Here is a 20,978-nt window from a genome sequence, read left to right as displayed (position 1 = left end):
TTAGATCCACATTGGGAAACCCCTGTGCTCATTTGGACCTCTGTTGACTTTAAATTGATCCCTGTGTCTGTGTGGCTCCAGTTGAAGCTATAATTTGCCATGCACTTATTTTTTCTTCAAAAAGCACTTTTTTATTCTGTTCTTCTGGATTTTAACTTGCACACTTTATATATTCAGAAGCATAGGGGAGAAAGAATTTCATGAAGCAATGGTCTTTGCAGCAAATGGTATTTACTGCACAGTTGGTGTCCCATTTACAAAACTGTCTCTTGGAACTCCACGGAGTTGGGATGAAAAACAAAGCTCAACCTATAAGTGTGTATCCTTGGAGAGAATTTACACTGCTTAGTAGTGATTTACACAGTTCTTCCCTGACTGGTACTCCACCAACATGTTGAAAACTTCATTCAGAGAGCTCAGTAAGGATTCTGGAAATAGAATAGTTTTTAGAATGGAAGCAACATATTGAGTTGATGCCCCCTCTCAGCCTTGAAGTGATTCTCCCCACAGGAGATAGTCTGCCTACAAAATTGTTTTTTAAAGCAAGACTATATTAGGCAAAATTGCTCTCTGGTCTAGTGGCTAGAGTACTGAACCAGTATCCAAGGGACCTGTATTCTACCCCCAGCTCTGTCACTGACTTGCTGTCTGACCTTGTCCAAGTTACTTCACCTCTTGAGTCTCTGTTCCCCCTTCCAGCCTCTGGCTGTCTTGTCCATTCAGACTGTAAGGTCTTTTGGGTAAGCACTGTCTCTTCCTGTGTATTTGCACCGTGTCTAACCCAGTGGGGCCGCTATTCTCATTTGGTGCTTCTAGATGCTATCATAATACTAATGTTAAATAATGTAATAAATGATGGATTGTCTGAGCTTTCCTGCTCTTTCTTGGGGATGGGGGAGGGGAGGGAAGTCACCTACTGTAATGGAAATAGTAAGTAACAATAAAAACAACGCATTGACAGCTTGTTTGCGCATACAGTATGTATTGTAGGCTTTGCAGCTGCAATTATTTTGTGGCATAATTAATGTCACTTAGATATCCAACTGGCTCATTGCACACAGTTATCAGGTAATTAGGCATCTAAGTGATGTTAATTGAACAAATAATTGTGGGTGCAGAACTGTGGTTGGAAAAAAACTGGATATAGGACCTATACATAGTGTGGAGAAAGAGAAGAATATCCTCCCTCTTGGGGTGTTTCACTTTCATACGCAAAGGTGACTTAAAAGGGCAAAGCAACAAGCCTATCATTACGTTATCTATCCTATATAGACACTAAGGGCACAATTCTACTTTCCCTACCTGTGTGAAATTCCCATTGGCATCCCATTGACCCCGAACACTGATGCATGGAATCAAGTTCTGTCACGTGGATATCAGAGAAACTATCCCCTGAACCACAGCATCAGGCAGTTTAATACATACTTGTATTGAATATATCTCTATATACACACACTAATGGTGCAGAGGTTTTTTTATTTGTAGCTATATTGTTATGTGGTGCTAGTGCTGATGATGATCAGGACTGAGGGCAGCAAACCCTTTTCACTTGAAAAGTATTCACATGTTAAAAGGGATACATTTGCAAACACAGTGATTGGTGAAAATTCACCATTTTCAAAACTGAATAACAGTTTTCCAAAGGAGGGGAGGGGAGAGAGAGTGAAATTCTCCTCCTCTTTTAGCCCTCCAACTCAAAATTATGAATTTATCGCCAACTGAAGTGGGTTTGCTTGGGGTTTTTTTTTGAGAGAGAGAGAGAGAGAGAGACACAACGAATTAAATGACAGCAGTGAAATTGTTTTCCACAGTAACATTTTGCGAATACAGACTAACACGGCTGCTACTCTGAAACTAACAATTACTGTAGCTCTTAGGTTTTGCAAAAAATATTTTGCCTTTCTGTAAATCCAAAATCTTCCCTGAACCCTCCAGCACTTTGTGTTACTTTTCTGTTTTAAAAGATCAGGTATAACATCTTGCTAATATACATACCTTTCAATATCATTTAATTTGGGACTTGAGACAAAGCCTAATGAAGCAGGTGGGAATCTTCCCATTGACTTCAATTGGCATTGGATCATCAGGGCCATCATCCATGATGTGCTTCTGCTGTATTACAAAGATCCACTTGATCAAGACCCTGCCCAGAGGGAGAGCTGCAGCCACTGTTTTAATTTATGGGCTATAGGAGAGGCTGCTGCCAGGCTTTGCTTCCAGTGTGCAGGAGCTTCCCTGTTTAAAGCACTCCCATGGCAAACTAAAATTTCATTGAGAGGGACATGTTGTGCTCTCCATGAGTCTGCGCTGTTCTCATTACTGTCACCGTGAGTGACCTGTGGACATGAAGAGCAGAATGACCACACTTTGCTTCTCTGGAACATTTTCAGCCCCTCATTGATGCCAGTAGGACTCCGCACATGGTTACAGTTAAGCACATGTTTAACGGATTAGTTTTATTAGGACCAGAGTGCTCAGCGCCTGACAAGATGGGGCCTTCCCCTACAGGTGGACTCTTGTGCCTACATGGAGTGAGTTTGACTGTAGGGAGCTACATGGCTGGATGTCATGCAGGATCAGGGTGCTCACTCTGATGTAAACAAAAATCTTTTGTAATTTTTACCCTGTACCTCATTACACCAGCCAAGGCATACTCTTCCCATGTCCAACTCCTCAAAGCCATGGCTTGTCCATATGACTCAGTGGAGTAAATTAGCTAAACAGCATAAAATACTTTTCTTCCCTCTGTATCACCGGTGTTACTCACTGGCTTGGTGACTCGAGTGTGTCTCCAATAAAATTCAAGGACTTCAGATTACTGAAAACAGCTGCACATGCTTCATCTGGGTTAATGCATTTATGTCAGGCTCAGGGCTCTGGGTAAGTGCCAGGATCCTAGATCAGCTGTTTTACCAGAATGGTACTGCTGTAATGAAACCCTGCATTATTGTGTTGCAATTATTTTTGCTTGCAGCTGGCTGTTCTCTCTATATTTTTACTGAAATGAGATGAAAGAATTTTGTTCTTAAAAATGGAAGTTTCTTTTCTGAATCATGCAGAAACTTTGAGTTACATGTTCTGTCTATAAAGGGTGCTTCTCTAGAAGCAAGAATTTAATTTCAGAGAAAATAATAAAAAAAAATTTAAAAAACCCTCAAAAACAAAAAGTATCGTGAAACATGAAATAAAAGACTTTCTGAAGGAGGATAAAGTTAGCGATTAGAGTACTACACAGCAGGAGGAACAAGGTTATTTTTAGCAGCAAGCCACTTTCTAATAGCAAGTTATTCTTAAAGCTGTTCCTGTAATTTGAAAATCCTTTCTGTATAGAAATAAAAGAATAGGCTTGCGGTTTTTAAACTGAAGAAAAATGCTTCCCCAGCCTTGAATACTTACATTTGCATCCATTCAAGCCCCTTTAAATGCCTATTCATTTACATTCTTTCAAATAACAGCTCTGTGAGGTTCTCCAGTCTGATGGCAAAAGGTAACTGAGTGCAGTCATTTATCTTTAAACTGCTCAACTGTGCCCTTCTTCGTGTTCTTGTTAATAATGCCAGGTCTCCTAGGAGCTATATTTCATGCAATTTCATCGCATATGCTTTTTTGTTTGACCTTACCTGCTGTTTCCTTGGGGAGGGGGGGAAGCTGAAATACCAACCTACCTTAATTAAAACTTTGGTCTCAAAAGATATTACTATATGTGTTTTTATTAAGTAAATAATGAAAGCACTTAATCATGTTTCTGCTTTGTCCTGGCTTTTGTAATTTAGAAGTGGTGACACTGAGTTTTAAAGCAACTCTGCAAAGGTGTAGACAAATCCATGTGTCTGTTTGCAGCTTTCAGTGAATCATAGAGCTTTTCCTCAGTACCCAGGATGTTGCATGTTTGCCATACAGATGAGATAGAAGGGTTTAAATATTGGTTTAGTGCCCTTTGTGAAGAGAAATATCTTAAGATTGGTACATTATTAAAGGTACAATGTGTTATCACTTCAGAAAGTGAGAGTACATCTTTCTCCCCTGGGAAAGTGACCATTTTTTTAACTCCTAAGTTATTTCTAGTCCTTGTCTATTGCAGCTGGAATTTAGAATGAACAAAAGGATTATTTATCAAAGACAATCAAGTGAATCTTTCTTTTTGTTTCAGAGTAGCAGCCATGTTAGTCTGTATTCGCAAAAAGAAAAGGAGTACTTGTGACACCTTAGAAACTAACAAATTTATTTGAGCATAAGCTTTTGTGAGCTACAGCTCACTTCATCGGATACAACCTTATGCTCAAATTCGTTAGTCTCCAAGGTGTCACAAGTACTCCTTTTCTTTTTGCACAGAAAGTGGAAAGGAAGGTATGAATTTCACATGTGATGCGAAATGTTACTTTCCACATTTCTTACTGGCACACACACAATCACATGCTAAACTCCTCAAATACAACTGAGTGCTGTCCTCTTCTGTGGGTCTTTTAACAAATCTGTTGCTGATTGGATAACACCATGCTCAGGAAACGTAGGTATGTTTAGTGGAGTTAAAAAGAACCAGAATCCTAATATGCTACTGATAATAATCTTCAGAGAGTCCTAGTTCAAAGATAGGTTTCAGAGTAGCAGCCGTGTTAGTCTGTATTTGCAAAAAGAAAAGGAGTACTTGTGGCACCTTAGAGACTAACAAATTTATTAGAGCATAAGCTTTCGTGAGCTACAGCTCACTTCATCGGATGCATTTGGTGGAAAAAACAGAGGAGAGATTTATATACACACACAGAGAACATGAAACAATGGGTTTATCATACACACTGTAAGGAGAGTGATCACTTAAGATAAGCCATCACCAGCAGCAGGGGGGGGAAAGGAGGAAAACCTTTCATGGTGACAAGCAAGGTAGGCTAATTCCAGCAGTTAACAAGAATATCAGAGGAACAGTGGGGGGTGGGGTGGGGAGGAGAAATACCATGGGGAAATAGTTTTACTTTGTGTAATGACTCATCCATTCCCAGTCTCTATTCAAGCCTAAATTAATTGTATCCAGTTTGCAAATTAATTCCAATTCAACAGTCTCTCGTTGGAGTCTGTTTTTGAAGCTTTTTTGTTGAAGGATAGCCACTCTTAGGTCTGTGATCGAGTGACCAGAGAGATTGAAGTGTTCTCCAACTGGTTTTTGAATGTTATAATTCTTGACGTCTGATTTGTGTCCATTCATTCTTTTACGTAGAGACTGTCCAGTTTGGCCAATGTACATGGCAGAGGGGCATTGCTGGCACATGATGGCATATATCACATTGGTAGATGCGCAGGTGAACGAGCCTCTGATAGTGTGGCTGATGTGATTAGGCCCTATGATGGTATCCCCTGAATAGATATGTGGACAGAGTTGGCAACGGGCTTTGTTGCAAGGATAGGTTCCTGGGTTAGTGGTTCTGTTGTGTGGTGTGTGGTTGCTGGTGAGTATTTGCTTCAGATTGGGGGGCTGTCTGTAAGCAAGGACTGGCCTGTCTCCCAAGATCTGTGAGAGTGATGGGTCGTCCTTCAGGATAGGTTGTAGATCCTTGATGATGCGTTGGAGAGGTTTTAGTTGGGGGCTGAAGGTGATGGCTAGTGGCGTTCTGTTGTTTTCTTTGTTGGGCCTGTCCTGTAGTAGGTGACTTCTGGGTACTCTTCTGGCTCTGTCAATCTGTTTCTTCACTTCAGCAGGTGGGTAATGTAGTTGTAGGAATGCATGATAGAGATCTTGTAGGTGTTTGTCTCTGTCTGAGGGGTTGGAGCAAATACGGTTATATCGTAGAGCTTGGCTGTAGACAATGGATCGTGTGGTATGATCTGGATGAAAGCTAGAGGCATGTAGGTAGGAATAGCGGTCAGTAGGTTTCCGATATAGGGTGGTGTTTATGTGACCATCGCTTATTAGCACCGTAGTGTCCAGGAAGTGGATCTCTTGTGTGGACTGGTCCAGGCTGAGGTTGATGGTGGGATGGAAATTGTTGAAATCATGGTGGTGAAATCAAGGTAGTAAACCACTATACAATTATCCTTCCAGTTCACAAAGCGTCAAAATTTACACCCACAAACTGTCTGAGACACCATGCAGTTGGATACAAATATTCAGTCTAACATGGCAGAGAAGGCAGATACTTTTGGAGTAGATTGAACATCTGCAGCAGGTCTGGTTTTCAGCAAATCCGAAAGGCATCCCTGGATTTTAAATCTAAGATTAAACTACAAAATTGTTCACAAGGCATATTGAATTCCTGTTCAGATCTATAAGCTATAGTTTAAGACTTCAGACACATACTGGAAATGCCACATCAGCATGCAAACATTAATTAGTAGAGCTTCTGTGGGAGCATTCCAAACTACAGTCATTCTGGAGTGAGTCTAAAATCAGAATTAGCTTAATTTTACAGTCAGATTTTGGTGAAATTTGCCAAGCTCATTACCAACTACGTAAGGAAAAAATGGTTTCCAAAAAGCCATCAAAGTCTATTACATAATTCTTGAAAGAGTGAAACCACTCTGAACATATGTGGGAGCAGTGTACAAGAAAATTGCTTTTTTTTGTGAGAATTGCATGTGTATCAGTCTTTTTTTAGAACTGTGTGTGGACTAGATACCTTCCCTCTTTCTTCAGGTCTCTACGCAATACACCTCTGAACCAAGGAAATCTCTTTTATAGGCTGACAATTGCCATGCTCCAAAACTGGGAAGGAAAAGGGCTTCCTGTCTTACTCTCCTACCTGTTATCTCCTTAGAAGACACAGTATGAATAGGGATTTTCTGTGCACTGATTTATTTACCCTTTGGGATGCTATCTTGGGGTGCCCAGAACTGTCAATTATCCTGTTACCCCTTGCCTCAACAAGAGAGAGACTTGCTTGTTCTTAATTGGTTGTCAGCTCCCTAACATCACCAGCTTGTTAGCCAACCAACCAAGCTCCTCAAGCCTCTGCCAGCTCTTACTTTGCATTGCAGGTTAACCATAGGCATATCCCCTATCCATGAGCCCCTCTGAAAGTGCCCCCTTGTAGTGTGTCCAGTCACTGGACACTCACAGAAATTACCAAGGGAAGAGAATACACACAGCTTGATTGCTACAACTCAGGATCAGCTCCTTTATAACATCACAGTACTGTGATATATTTATAGTGAAACAATCATAAGTTGATCATCAAAGATTAAGATTTAAGAGATAGTGAATAAGGATAATAAGTGGAAACAGAAATGGTTACAGATAAAACAAAAAGTAGAATGTGCATCTTAGAGTCTAAACTTAACTTTAACAGCTAAAATCCTTGTCTAAAATAGTTTCTCACCTAAAGCAATCTCCTAGCATCGTCAACCCACATGGCTGGGATCCATCATTTATGGATGCAAAAAGCACCGTCTTTTTGCTCCCTCAGCGAAAGGTAAAAGATGCTGTCCCTATCCTCCAGTTATAGTCCAATAAACCTTCGAAGAACTCCTCTAGGTAAAGCTCTTTTCCCCCTGCTGTTCTTCCCTTCTTTTAGACTTCCCATCTTTCCTGCTGATTTGTATGTAAATAGGGCTTTCATTGTTTTGCCTTACAATACTCAATCTGCAGACAGGTGAATATACATCCCCTTGTCTGGCAAAACCAGTTTTTCACCTCTGCTGCGTGGTAACACCTTGATACAAACTATAAGGACATATTATCAGTATATAGACATAACTTTTTAAATATCATACATATCATACATACATTCCACAGCGATAATAATGACCAGCATGATCTTGGCTTTCATTTAAGATCTCCCATAGCATTCTTTATAGATCAGAATTATGACATCAGTGTGTGGTGTGTAATGTCAGGACGGAAAGAGGGCTACCGTTACAGAAGAGTGACCCCTTTGCCAGGTGGCATTGAAGAGTTCTTGGGGACACAAACCCTTCTGTATGCGTCTGCGCATTTTCGTCCTGTCGAAGGGATAATGGTTTACTGTAGATAGATAGTAACAAGTATATTAGTCATTGTTGTGTCTTGTCATGTGTCTTGTGTCGTGATGGTCTTTACACTGTATTTCTATTCAAGTTGGCGACTGCAGTATTGAGTCATAGTGCTGCCATGGCCTTGGCCTTCTGTAGCTACAAACTCAGTATAAGAATTATGAGGATCCATTGTTAGGTGGCAGATTTGCAGCCGCACTTACCCTTAGATACTACCCATGTCAGCTTTTGTGTGTGTTTGTTTTTTATTTAATTTTTAAAACAGCCTAACAAAACCTGGGAATTTTCAAGGTGATGGTGACAGGAGGTGAATGGAGGGAGCAAGGGAAGAAAGATTGTAGCACCATCGGGTGCTCCTCAGGAGCTCCATCTTATAGTGGGGCTTAGCGGTGTGGGATCAGGGAGCTGCAACGGTGTGGGTGTGGGTGTGAGTGTGAGGGGGGTGGCTCCCCCTCTCATCTGTGTCCAGTGAAGGACAATTTAGGAAGTAGATGCATTGTTGTTTATTATCACTGAAATCTCTCTCACATATCTCAATGATCCTTGTCATCGGAAGTTTAGGGATGTAATAAGTGCTAAATGGCCAACCCCAATTTTCATAGATTTTACGGCCTGAAGAGACTGATCATCTAGTCTGATGATCTCGTTTTACCTTTGTCTGCTAAACTAAAGAGCTGTCTACTATCAGAAATCTCTTCCCCATGTAGTACCTATGGACTTTAACCAAGTTGCATAATGATAAAGAAAGGCGAGTGATATGGGCCGAGTTGGGAATGTTTGGTAAAATAGGCTTATTTGAACAACATGCATTTTAATACAAGCTACATCTGAGTCTTCTCTTGGATAAACTAAGTAGCTTGCGCTCCTTAAGTCTCTCTCCGTATAAGGCATGTTTTTCAGATCTCAAAACATTTTTGTTGCTCTTTCCCTTTCCAGCTTTTCAACAACCTTTTTGAAGTGTGAGCACCAGAACTGGACACAGTAATCCAGTGATGGTCTTATTAATTCCATATACAGAGGTAACGCCACCTCCAGCTTGATATTTTCCTGCTTATGCACCTGAGGGTTACATTCACTCTCTTAGCTACAGCATTGCACTGGCAGCTCCACGTTCTGTCCGTTATCTATCATGACGCCTACGTCCTTGTCAGTGTCCTTGTATTCCAGGATACAGTCCTCTGTCTTTTATAAGTGTGACCTTCACATTCTTTGTTCCTAGATGTACGACTTTGCATTTAGTTGTATTAAAATGCATGTTGTTCAAACGAGCCCAAGTGATCCAGCTTGGCCTCTATTACTGACCTGTCATTATTTACTACTCTACAATTTTGGCATCATCTGCAAATTTTTCCAGCAATGATTTTATATTTTCTTCTAGATCATTGATAAAGATATTGAATATCATTCGTCCATGAATAGATCCCTTCCCAAACCCAGTAGGAAAAATAAACAAAACAAAAAAAAAAAAAAGGATGAAGATCCCCATGTGCTAACGAGAGAAAGCTCTGCCATCAACATAATTAAACCATCCCCAGTGAGCAGCAGTAGCTATGTCGGCAGGAGAAGCTGTCCCACCGACACGGTGCTGTCCACACTACCACTGGCGAAACTTATGTCGCTCGGGGGTGGGGTGTTTTTTCACACCCCTGAGTGACATATGTTTTTCCCACATAAGTAGTAGTGTGGACATGGCCTAAGCAGAGTGTTGATATACTTATAAAACTACCCTGCTGATCTTTGCCTGAATTCTGAATCTAAGAGTAAGAAAAGAGTCCTTCCAAACAGGGTCATCCTACTCATAAAGGATGTCTGCAAAGACCAGTTGAGCACCAAACTTGCTTACGTTGCTGGCAGAGGCGTGAGACCACTGCATTTTATCTTTTAAGCTCTGTAGCCTCATTAAGAAATTAAAACATTCATGTTGTCTGTCTCCCTCTGGGATGTTTATCTGACTGTCAGCATGGTGATAAGGGCCATAAAGGTTCAGAGAATTACCTCAACAGTATGACAGCCTCTTCCATTTAGGCTGGAATCCAAGGCTCCTTTTCCCTCTGAGGCATTCATTGAAATTCCGTGCACGATTCATTCCTCTGGTTGTTTAACAATGTCTCTTATGTTTGCCCTGATTTTAAAAATCCTCCTTTGTAGCCGAGATAACATGGAGCAGGATGATATAATTGGAGTAAAGAGGCCCTGGAGCTTGCTGTAATAGGATGGTTCATCTGATGTGTATTGCCATTAGAAAATAACCCATGTATGTATGTTCTCAGGGGACAGTAAAGAGGCTTTTAAGGATTACACTTTATGTAGTATGAAAGCTAATGAGCAAAAGAGCAAGTCTGAAGAAAAACTATTGCTGCAAAAGGCATGGTTCCACTTCTTGTCCTTTACTGATCTCTTGGAATCCATCCAGTTTGAATATGCTCTCCTCTACCCAGTAATGTATACTTTTCGTGCAGTACAGTCAATTTCTGGTTCCATTTTCACAACACTGTGGTCTTTTTCATTTTCATCTAAAAATAAATAGCATGCCAAAGCGTGGCAACATGAAATGCAGGATTGAAACTGCTGCTGTATGCAAAAATAAATAGTACTGTTGTATTCTGTTCCCTCTCCCCCCCCCCAAAAGAAAAGATTTGCTAGATAATGTAGTTGCATGATCTCACTGAGAAGGTGATAAAATAAAGCTGTTATACAGAGTCTGAAATATCCCATTTTCATCCTTTCCCCATGCCATAGCCCACCTGGCCAGTATGCAGTAAGGGGGATGCAGACACCAACCCACAGCAGTGAACACTGAACAAGAGAGGGAACCATCCCAGCTGTGCAAGTTGTGCCAATCCACAAATGCAAAACTTAGAGAAGAAACTGACCTGGTCAACTTGTGTCATTTACACATACATGAGGGGGAATTCAAGCTGAAACTTACCTTGTCAGTTTTGCAAAGGATGTGGTTTCCTTGAAGATGAACATGGGAAAGATTCATAGGTGATGTGCAAGGGGGTATAATTTACATGTAAGTAAATGGGTAGAAGGGGGTTCAAATTGGAGTAACGTACATTCTGATGGACCCATAGTTACACTAATATATACCATTAGGCTCTTTTCCACAGAACTTCTGAATGTCTTCTATGTGTCAGACAGAGACTAGCTGTCTGTCAGCATATGAATTCAGGTATTTCATTTCTATCTTGTTTTCCTGGAACAAATATATTTTTATTGCCATTAGAATGAAAATCTGATTCTCAGTTTAAGTTTGAATCCTCTGTGTTTTCTCTTTGGTGCTTGTAATGCAGGATCATATTCCACACTTACAAAAAACAACATACAGTTTAATGCCCTTTAAGGCAACAAGGCCACAGAAGTAATGATAGGTTTTAATGATTTTTTCATAGCAGCAGTGTTGCTTCCGAGCTTGATGCAGAGTCTCTTTGTGATGTGGTGACCTAGCATTTCCACCTTGACACCTTGCCTGGGAGAGTGAAGTGGAAACAGAAAAAAGAAGATAAGGGACCACTATTTCAGAATCACGAACACCATAATTTTGACAGAGTGTGATGCTAAGGATTCCCACATTAATTTGTTTGTCCTGCAATATGTTAGTTTTTCTGTGAGGCTCATAACCACAATGCTGTATCTGAGTGCTACAGATACACTAGTAAATTGATCCTCAGGGTGCCCCTAGGATTTAGGGAAGAGTTTAATTCCCATTTTACAGATGAGGAACTGTAGCACTGTGAGATTAAATAATTTACCCAAGGTCACACAGGATATCTTTGACAGAGCTGAGACCAGAACCCAGATCTCCTGAGTACCAGTCCAAAGTCTTCACCCCAAGTATAAAAATAATTATTTCCTGATGCCAGGCTTGTATAAATACTGAAGAAGCATCTCTACTGTTGAACATCTTCAGTTAAGATGAAGACTTTGTGTATTGTCTTTTTCATGGTAATAAAAAATAGAATCTCTCTCTGCCAAATTTGAAATCCGTAGTTGAGTATCTAATTGCCATGACAGTGTATTGCATTTGTTACGTGCTGTGCAGCAGTTCCTGATGTCTTGACACAGAAAAGGTCTGCCAAGAGATAGTGAAAAATAGATGTGTTTTCAAAAGCAAAAACACATAAATGCCATATTGTTCCCTTAATCCATGCAAACAGCTCCAGCTGGAATCAATGGAAGTATGTGCATATCAAGAGCACACTTTAGCTTTTTCAAATAAATTTTTTAATGGGCTAGATCATTCATACACATTTATTCTGGGAGCAGGGTATAGGATCTGATCCAACTCCCAAGAAAGTCAATGAGATTTAAATCAAGCCCATGTAGAATATCCCAGGAGCAACAAAATAAGTCTTGGTGAAGCAAGCATCTTTTTTCCATTGCCTCTCATCACCAGTACCGCCCCAAAACTAGTATTTTTGGACTTCTAGTTGTCTCCTTTGGGAATAAGACCCATTAAAATGCTATGTTTTCTGTGTACCTAGTCAAACATTCAATAATGCAGTGAAATTCTAGCATTCAAACAAAAGTCATTTGAATACATGTGTTACTGTAGAAAAATATATATAGCCAAAGGGTGTGAAAATTCTCCCCCCAACCCCAGTTCTTTTGCTGAAGCAGCAAACCATCTAGCCCGGTAAATCTAATTTTCTACAATGTTTGCATCTTGCTCATGAATCTGGCTATGAATTAAGGAACTCACTTTGTTTAACGTCCCTTATCCATCTGTGCAGTTGTCAATCACTTTTCACTTTGCTGGTTTCATTATGCTTGTTACATTTGAGTATGTATGGGCTCCCTGTGTTTGTGCATGTATCTAACAAGTGAAAAGGCCAAATTCTGCCCTTGGACAAAAGCAAGCGGCTTCCATTGAGTTGCATTGCATGCCTTTTAGTTGGAGTCCTAAATAAGGAGTTTGATTTTGGTAAAGAATGGTGCCAACTACTGGGGTTCTGCATTATGGCGTGTTGTGTGACATCCATAATATTCGCAAAAAGAAAAGGAGTACTTGTGGCGCCTTAGAGACTAACAAATTTATTTGAGCATAAGCTCAAGATGTATCCGATGAAGTGAGCTGTAGCTCACGAAAGCTTATGCTCAAATCAATTTGTTAGTCTCTAAGGGGCCACAAGTACTCCTTTTCTTTTGCGAATACAGACTAACAGAGCTGCTACTCTGAAACCATCCATAATCTTATAGTCAAGAGGATATGAACTGTTTAAAAAAACAACCAATAAGCTCAGTATTAATTTAGAGTTAGATTGTGGCCAGCCTCTCTGCATGTCCACAAGAGAGAGCAATCACCATCCTGAAGGGGTTAGGGATATGGACCCATCCACCCTACATACAACCTACAGGAGCTGGCAGGCTAGACGGTGCTTTTCTTCTGTAAGGATTCTAGGAGTCGGTACCTACACTGCAAGCTCCAGGAGGCACTGTTCCTGATTCTCATTTACATTAAGTCCTCTGTACTCCATTCTAACAATGAGAAGGGGCCAAAAAGTGTGTCTAGATTACATTCCTCCTCATTTTGAAACTCCTTTGCACTATGAGAGCAGTGTGAAGAGACCTTAGTGTAAATGAGAATCAGGTCCATTGTGTGTCTCAGTGGAGTAGTATGACTTAGCTCTGCCCCCACTCAAAGTGGCAGCTGGAAGATGCAAAAGTGCCCTTATAGGAGAAATTGCTTAATCTAAATATTGAGTGGGTATAATGGTAAAAATTACAGAGTATAGACTAGGAAGCAGCTGTGCTATCCAGGAGATCTCATCTCTGCCCTGTCCGTCATCTTCCTCCGCCGCCCCCATCACTGTCCTCTGTGCATTTCCTTACCTATCATAAACAGTGGTAATCCATGCTTATCACTAAGTGCTAATCAGTACTTTACTGCTGATGTAGTGGTGAATTTTATGTATGGATTTTTCTAGGGCAGAGGTTATGAGGTACAGAATTCCAGTGGGATGATTCTCATATATTCTGCATAAGAATAGATACACAGTGGTTCCACATCACAGTAAGCTGAAGTCAAGATTTAAGTGTCTTTACCTACCACTGAGTTCATTGTCAGTAGAAATAGACCAAATCAGTTGTACAACTAGAAGTAAAAACATATACGAATAGTTCACGAGTAACTACAGCCATATATAGCTGTGGTAATCCCATAGCATTTTTGCGAGATAACAGAAAGTTTTCCTTTGTTTGACCCCAGTTATCTAAGGCACCAGTTGCCTTACTATATACGTGTGTCGTATTGCTACCTGATGTCCTCTTCCTGCAATCTCTTTCCTGCTCCTACTATAGGCTGTCATCATGATCCACAGTTGACTGCCTCTGCAGAGTAGACTTGAATTATGGTGATACTTTGGGGAAAACAGGTGAATTAAAATGAATTAATTCTGCTCCCACTTTTAAGTGATTCCACATGTTTTAGCTCCGTCCTTCAAATCCCAGATGTGTAATGCTAGGCTTTTTAATGGATGACATCACCCCAAATAAGGGATATGAAGGGGCAGAAGAGGATGTGAAACACACACAAGCATATGTCTTGTGCAAACTCAGTTTCAGTGTTTCACATTTATGATGTTGATAATTTACAGGACTGGGCAATATGCTGACATCAGTTTTGTGTGGAAAAGCAGCAAATTAGAGTCTAATAATCCCAGTGCATTTGATAGAGATATGATGCTATATTCCAGCCAAATTAATTTGTCACCCAGGGGAATTAATTCTTTTTCATCAAGTTAGATTTACTGGAAATGCTGATCTCATATCTATTGGGAAAACATTTTCCCTGGGCAGCAAGCCAAAAATTCTGGTCAGAGGTGCCATACATTTCTCCTGTATAAAAACCTTCAGAGGAAAGCTATCAGCACACAATGATATGGCATATACAGTGCCATTGGTTACTTTATATTTCTTTATATAATCAAGAAATGCCCAGATGATGATTTCCAATTTGTGGAGTATAATGAAAAATGCACTGTATTCATGAATATAAATTGAGCAGATGTGACACTTCTATTGTCACATGGAAATAACTCTTATTTGCCTGAAGTATGCTTATTCAGAGACGACCACCACAAAGTAGAGAGTGCTGTGCTATGCATAACTGAATGTTAAACAACAAAACTAGAGAGGAAGAAGTATTGTTAAGGAAAAATAAGCTCAGATTTACAACTTACCTTTGCTGGAGATGTATTGTAGGGCTGGAATCCTTCTATGTTCGTCACACCTGGTTTCTGTGCAACATGTCCACCCACCTCCAATTGCTGTCTTTACTGCAGACAGGCCCCCGTCTTCAATAAAACTCCCCAGTCCCTTTATTTAAATGGTACCGGTGAAACCACTGACACTGGCACATGCTATCTCGTAAGACTGCCACTGGTCACAGCTGGTTCTCTTCCTTCTCTCCTTTCCATGCCTTCCTGGTCTGTAAGCTGCTACTAACTACAGTGCCCTCAGCCCCACTCACTTAATCGTAAAAGGACAGCACATTACAAAAGGAGCAGTCCCATTCAAAATTTTCAAACCTATCACATTGTGGTAGCTTTGCATGCAAAGCTGATAGTAACTGAAAGCAGAAGTCATTTTTCCTCTCTCTGTTGCCTTTCTTGGTCAGTTGTACCTTGGCTTTATTTACACTGGAGCAAAGTGAAGAACCCCAGATAGTGCCTGGCTTGAAATTATTAGAAAATTCTCTTTCCTAGCCACTGAATAAGTCACTAGGGCAAAATATGAAAATCAGCATGCACTAGCCATAAATTAGAGGCAACCTTATAATGAAAAAGGAAGGAAGCAGAGGTGTGTGTGCGTAGTGATAAAAATTGTTTTCCCATTCTCATTTCCGCTAGTATCTTCACACTTTGTTAGAGACTTGATGGCTCACGGAATACATAACACTACAAGGAGCCTTTCACCTTTAATGACAGGTTTGAGAGTTGCAGCCGTGTTAGTCTGTATCTGCAGAAAGAAAAGGAGTACTTGTGGCACCTTAGAGACTAACCAATTTATTTGAGCATAAGCTTTCGTGGGCGTATGCTCAAATAAATTGGTTAGTCTCTAAGGTGCCACAAGTACTCCTTTTCTTTTCACCTGTAAGTCATTATTTAGGAACCAGCACAAGAGCACAAACCTCAGTCCTTATTTAGGCAAAAACTTACATTAGCTTCAATGAAAATGTTGCCTGAGCGAGGACTTTGTGATTAGATACTAAAGATGAAATCCTGGCTCCCTTTAAGTCAATGGGATTTTTGCCGTTGAATTCAGTGGGTCTAGGATTTAACTCTTAAGTAGCCAAAAGTCATTAAAAACTTATGTCTGTTCAGGGTCTTATGTCAAATGCCGTGGTTTCAGCTAACTGTCCCTCAGGGATGTCTCTGGCTCAGGATTGAAGAACGTTAGCTGGACAGTGTAGGGAAACTCACACTGTCATTGCTCATGATGCCCCTGTTCTGTGTCTAAATACAGTACTTTACCTTCCAGAACTGTCAATTTGCCTCTGTTCCTGAGTGTTATATTCACCTAGATCTTTGTCTGGCAGTGGTTCTCTCAAAGGGGATGAGATTGCACAGGACGTGATGGGATAAGCTGTTTTTTTAAACAGGGCTTTAGTTTTGCTTCCATGAACAATGATTCATAGCCAAGTGAAAATGATTGATTGTTTCTTCCAGGTTATCAGCCTGTCTTGACTAGTCAGCAACAAGGGTTCCAAGGACTCATGGGAATGCAGCAACCTCCCCAAAGTCAGAACCTGATGAATAATCAGCAGGGAAATCAGGTGCAAGGCATGATGGTTCAGTATCCAGCCATGTCGTCTTATCAGGTACTTACAAGCTGTATTGAATTTCTCTCTTTGAAAATATATACTTACAGTAAATAATAGTGCCATGTCATGGAGGGTGAGCTGTCTTTATTTAGTCTTTTAAAAATATTTCTTTGCCTCTATCTGGCTTCAGGCCTCGTTATGCACATGTCTGGCTCAAATCTAGTGCACTCTACATGCTGTCTTTAACCTCCCTTGTACTTCCGTTTTCATTCTACATTAGACTACATTGATGTGATCATTATATTAATTATGGTCGAACTGGTCAGCACTGCACTGGATATAAGGAAAGACTTGGTTCCTTCCCTGAGGAGCTGGAATTTGAAAGTGAGAGAGAGAATTTGAGAGAAATTGTTTTGTTCATCCCTAGGCCAATGCAAGATTGTTCCCTACCAAGCATACGAGTCCTTTGTCTAATCCAGTTTTAAAGTACTCATCTGTGGAGAGCGATGCTGGAACATTTTGTATAGGAGGGGTGCTGAGAACCATTGAACCAAACTGTAAACCCGTATATAATGGAATCCACCTCAAGCTAGGGGTTGCGGCAGCACCCCTCATTCCAGCACCTATGTCTGTGGAGGCTCCTGACAGTGTCCCAGAATCAAACAGACTTTACGCTATGTGTACTGGTAGACAGAATAGCCATACGGAATTATGTTTGTTAGACTTTGAGAAGAAAGGAGGTAACTTGATTTTAAACAGATTTCTTGACTCCCAGCTTCAGCTAGATTGATTGAAGTACCACGAGAGCCTGTGTGGTGACGAGAGGGCTATGCTTCTATTTTCCACTAGTTCCTAGAAAACCAAAGGAAGATTAATTCATTTTAAAAGCATATGGTGGTTGCGAGGCCTCTGGTCTTTTCCATAGTCTGTTCCTATTGCCTAAAGTGTAAAGATAAGTCTGCTGGGTGTTTGGTAGAAATTGTTTTTCTGTCCTTTAGCCCTGGGTTTGTGGGTAAATGACCCCTTGCTTGGGTTAAAGACAGAAGTGTGAGATAATATAAGTGTAGCCTATGTGGATCCTTTGCATGCACTGATCCTGGAAAATTCTGGTCCAGCTAGGATCTGACAATGCTGCATATTAGTAGGTTGATCAACCTGAGTGTTATAGTATGGCAGCTTTGAAAATTTCAGCCAGTATCTTTAACCCATTCAAATTACAGTACACATTACAATGGTAATAGAAATGGGCTAACATGGGAACCTTTTATCAACCTGTCATGGGGTCTGCTCACAGTTAGTACTCTTCCTCCTGGTCACTCCAGGGATTAGCTGATTCCAGGTCTGACACCTCCTTTCTGCCTCTCGCTGCATGCCCTGCCTTCTCTTCCTGGCTCACAGTGAGGCAAGATGATCAGTGTCCATGGCTTAGCCCTCCGCCCAAGTTGCATGCAGTGTTCCCTCTAATTTTTCCCACCCATGTGTGGCTGAGATGTTTGGAGTGTGGTAGGGGGCTCAGGGCTGGGGTAGAGGGTTGAGGTGCGGGGGCTGAGGGCTCCGGCTGAGGGTGCGGGCTCTGGGATGGGGCTAGGAATGAGGGGTTTGGGGTGCAGTGGGGCCCCCTGGGGCTACAGTGGGGAGAGAGGACCCCCCCAACTCTCTCTCCCTGTAGCAGCCCCTGGGCTGTGGGGGAGAGGTGCCTCTTCCCTGACCACTGCAGGGCTGGGCTGGGTTGGAGCTAAGGGAGGGGCCCCTGTCCGCCAGCTGTGGCAGGGCCAGGCTGGGTCGGGGCCAGGTGCCTGTCCCCTGGCCGTGGCAAGGAAAGGGCCAGGGGAGGGGTACCCATCCCCCAGCCCCAGCAGGTTCAGGCCAGGCTAGGTTGGGGGACGGGTGCCTGTCCCCTGGCTGCGACAGGGCTGGGTTGGGTCGTGGCCAGGGGAGGGGCACCATGGCAGGTCCAGGGATGGGAGAGGCATCTCTTCTCCACTGCAGCCCTGAGCGTCTGCGCCAGTTAGAGGGAACTTAGGTCACATGTGTCCTCTCGTTCTGGGGCATTACGGTCTCATCTCTACGAAGGGGCTCAGGCAGTCTTCCCATTCACTTCCTCAGTGGCTGGTAGGCGAAGTGGCCCAGGCCCACTCTCTACTCCAGGTTTCAGGTCAGGGATCCTTTAATTAGTAGCTAAGGTCTGTTCCATTCTGGTCCTTATTACCTTTCCCCAGAGCCTTTCTTAACCTTCTGGTTTCCCCACTTCTCCAGGTTTACCAGCCCTCAAACCCCCTCTTCCCAGGGAGTAGCTGTAGGCTACTTTGACCTTGTAGCCCCCAAACACTTCACCCAGAAAATGACTGCAGACTACTCTGTAGCCAACTTCCTGCCTTTATAAGCCCAGCCCAGCTCATTCCTCCTCAGCTGGGTGCCCTCATTATTCAGTCGGGATGATTTAAGTCACCTGATCCCCTTCAGTTATGGCCTGTCTGGTTAATTGGCCCCTTTTTTAGTCTCCATTAACCCATTCAGGGCAAGTGAGGGTGAAAACCCCATTGAACAAAACCTTTCTCCTTTTAGCCTCCCACCTGAACTTAGATAAAATAGAAAGAGGATTCATAATACCCTTGTTTTTCCCAGTATAAGGATGAGACATGTCACCAAAACCTTTTGTTCTGTTCTGTTTGCACATGAAGTTCGTTTAGAATCCCACCTGGTTTTGCAAACACAAAACCCAACAGATGAGATTTTGGCTCAATAGAAACAAAATGGCTTGTGGGCTTGATTCTCCACTACTCTCCTGTTCTGTTCAGGAACAGAGAAGGAGAAGTGATTTGCAGCTGGCCAGCCCTGGCATAAGTTAAAGCTACAAACTTGCATCACTGATGTAAAACTCCTGGGAACCACCTGTTTTACATCAGCAGAGATTTTCCAGCTGCTTTACATTCATTTTATACTATATAAGAAGTACAAAATGCACTTGGTGGACCAGTGCTTCTTCCTCAACCCATGGCTGTGATACGCCCTGTAAAACACACTGGATATGCAAATCAAAATAAAAGGGAATGGGCAATTCGGAATACACTGGGGATACTTGAATTCATTTGGATCTAATTTGCCAATTTGTTTTTCATATACTGTCTTCTAGGTGCCAATGACGCAGGGTTCTCAAGGACTGCCACAACAATCATATCAACAACCAATCATGCTACCTAATCAATCAGGTCAAGGAACAATTACAGCCACTGGAATGCCTGTTTACTGTAATGTCATACCTCCCACCCCACAGAACAACTTAAGGTTGATTGCCCCACACTGCCCCTCCAATAACGTTCCAGTTATCACTGCCAGCTGCAGGACAAACTGTGCGAGTATTAACAATACAGGGTGGCAGGTCAAGTACTGATACTGCGGCTTAGTGTGGATATAAAAGGATAGAGGTGCATTATTTGACAAATAACTCATGGCCTTCAAATGAAGAGGAGCACAACAGGATAATCAGTTGGGGACATAAGTATTGACAGTGCTCAAGCGATTGCTGCTGGAATTCTGTAAAAAATAAAATTAAATTAAAAAGATGTTTGCTGGTTAATGGTGCATATTTTGTCATGTCTGCTAGGTATGCCTTTATAGCTTAGCTAGTGACATGAATTCATTGAGGTAAGATTTTTTCCTACCACTGAACACCACTGTGTAGATTGTAATATCCCTGATTCGGATTAGTTTTGTACTTTGTGTTGAGTTTGTGAAGCTAAAAGTATTTAAAAATATATAATAAAATCACATTGTACCAAAGCTGTAATGGAAATTTAAAAAAACAAAAAAAGAATTGCTGAATGGAAGGAATAATTTATATACACTATAGAGGTTTTTTTTATGGACATATACTGTATTGTAGTGTTTAATCACAATAAAGCTATTTGACCTCATGGAGAAAGGTCATGTTTCTACCACCTGTTTGTTCTCCTCTCTCTTTTTGAATGTCATTCTCCTTTGTTTTTTGTGTTCCCTGATTTCTGGCCTAATTAACGGGAAAGCTGTTTAATGATGGGCTTGCTGCAATCTGCTGAAGGAGGTGTTAAGCTGGGTCTCAACATGTAGGTTCAGGGTCAGCTTGGAAAGGTGTAAAATTTTGGGACAGATGCTCCACTGCCTCCAGGAAGTGCTCAGTGCAGCTGGGAAGAGGATCCAAATTTGATCTTAAGCTACATAAGAACGGCCACACTGGGCCGACCAATGGTCCATCTAGCCCAATATCCTGCCTCTGACA

At 41.6% G+C, this 20,978-nt stretch overlaps 1 protein-coding gene across 1 annotated transcript in view; it reads left to right on the top strand.

Moving 5' to 3' along the window:
* ARPP21 (cAMP regulated phosphoprotein 21) overlaps window positions 1–20,661 on the top strand; it is a 137,708-nt gene extending 117,047 nt beyond the window's left edge. Inside the window, 2 exon segments of the mRNA XM_038389822.2 lie at window positions 16,629–16,780; window positions 19,857–20,661. Coding sequence (XP_038245750.1) covers window positions 16,629–16,780; window positions 19,857–20,114 — 410 coding nt within the window. The 3' untranslated portion in view covers window positions 20,115–20,661.
* Window positions 20,662–20,978: the final 317 nt, after the last annotated feature.

This window comes from Dermochelys coriacea, chromosome 2, assembly GCF_009764565.3.
Source record: "Dermochelys coriacea isolate rDerCor1 chromosome 2, rDerCor1.pri.v4, whole genome shotgun sequence".
Classification (NCBI taxonomy): Eukaryota; Metazoa; Chordata; order Testudines; family Dermochelyidae; genus Dermochelys; species Dermochelys coriacea.
The sequence above is the reverse complement of the archived record's forward strand: the minus strand, read 5'-3'. Positions and strand labels throughout refer to the sequence as shown.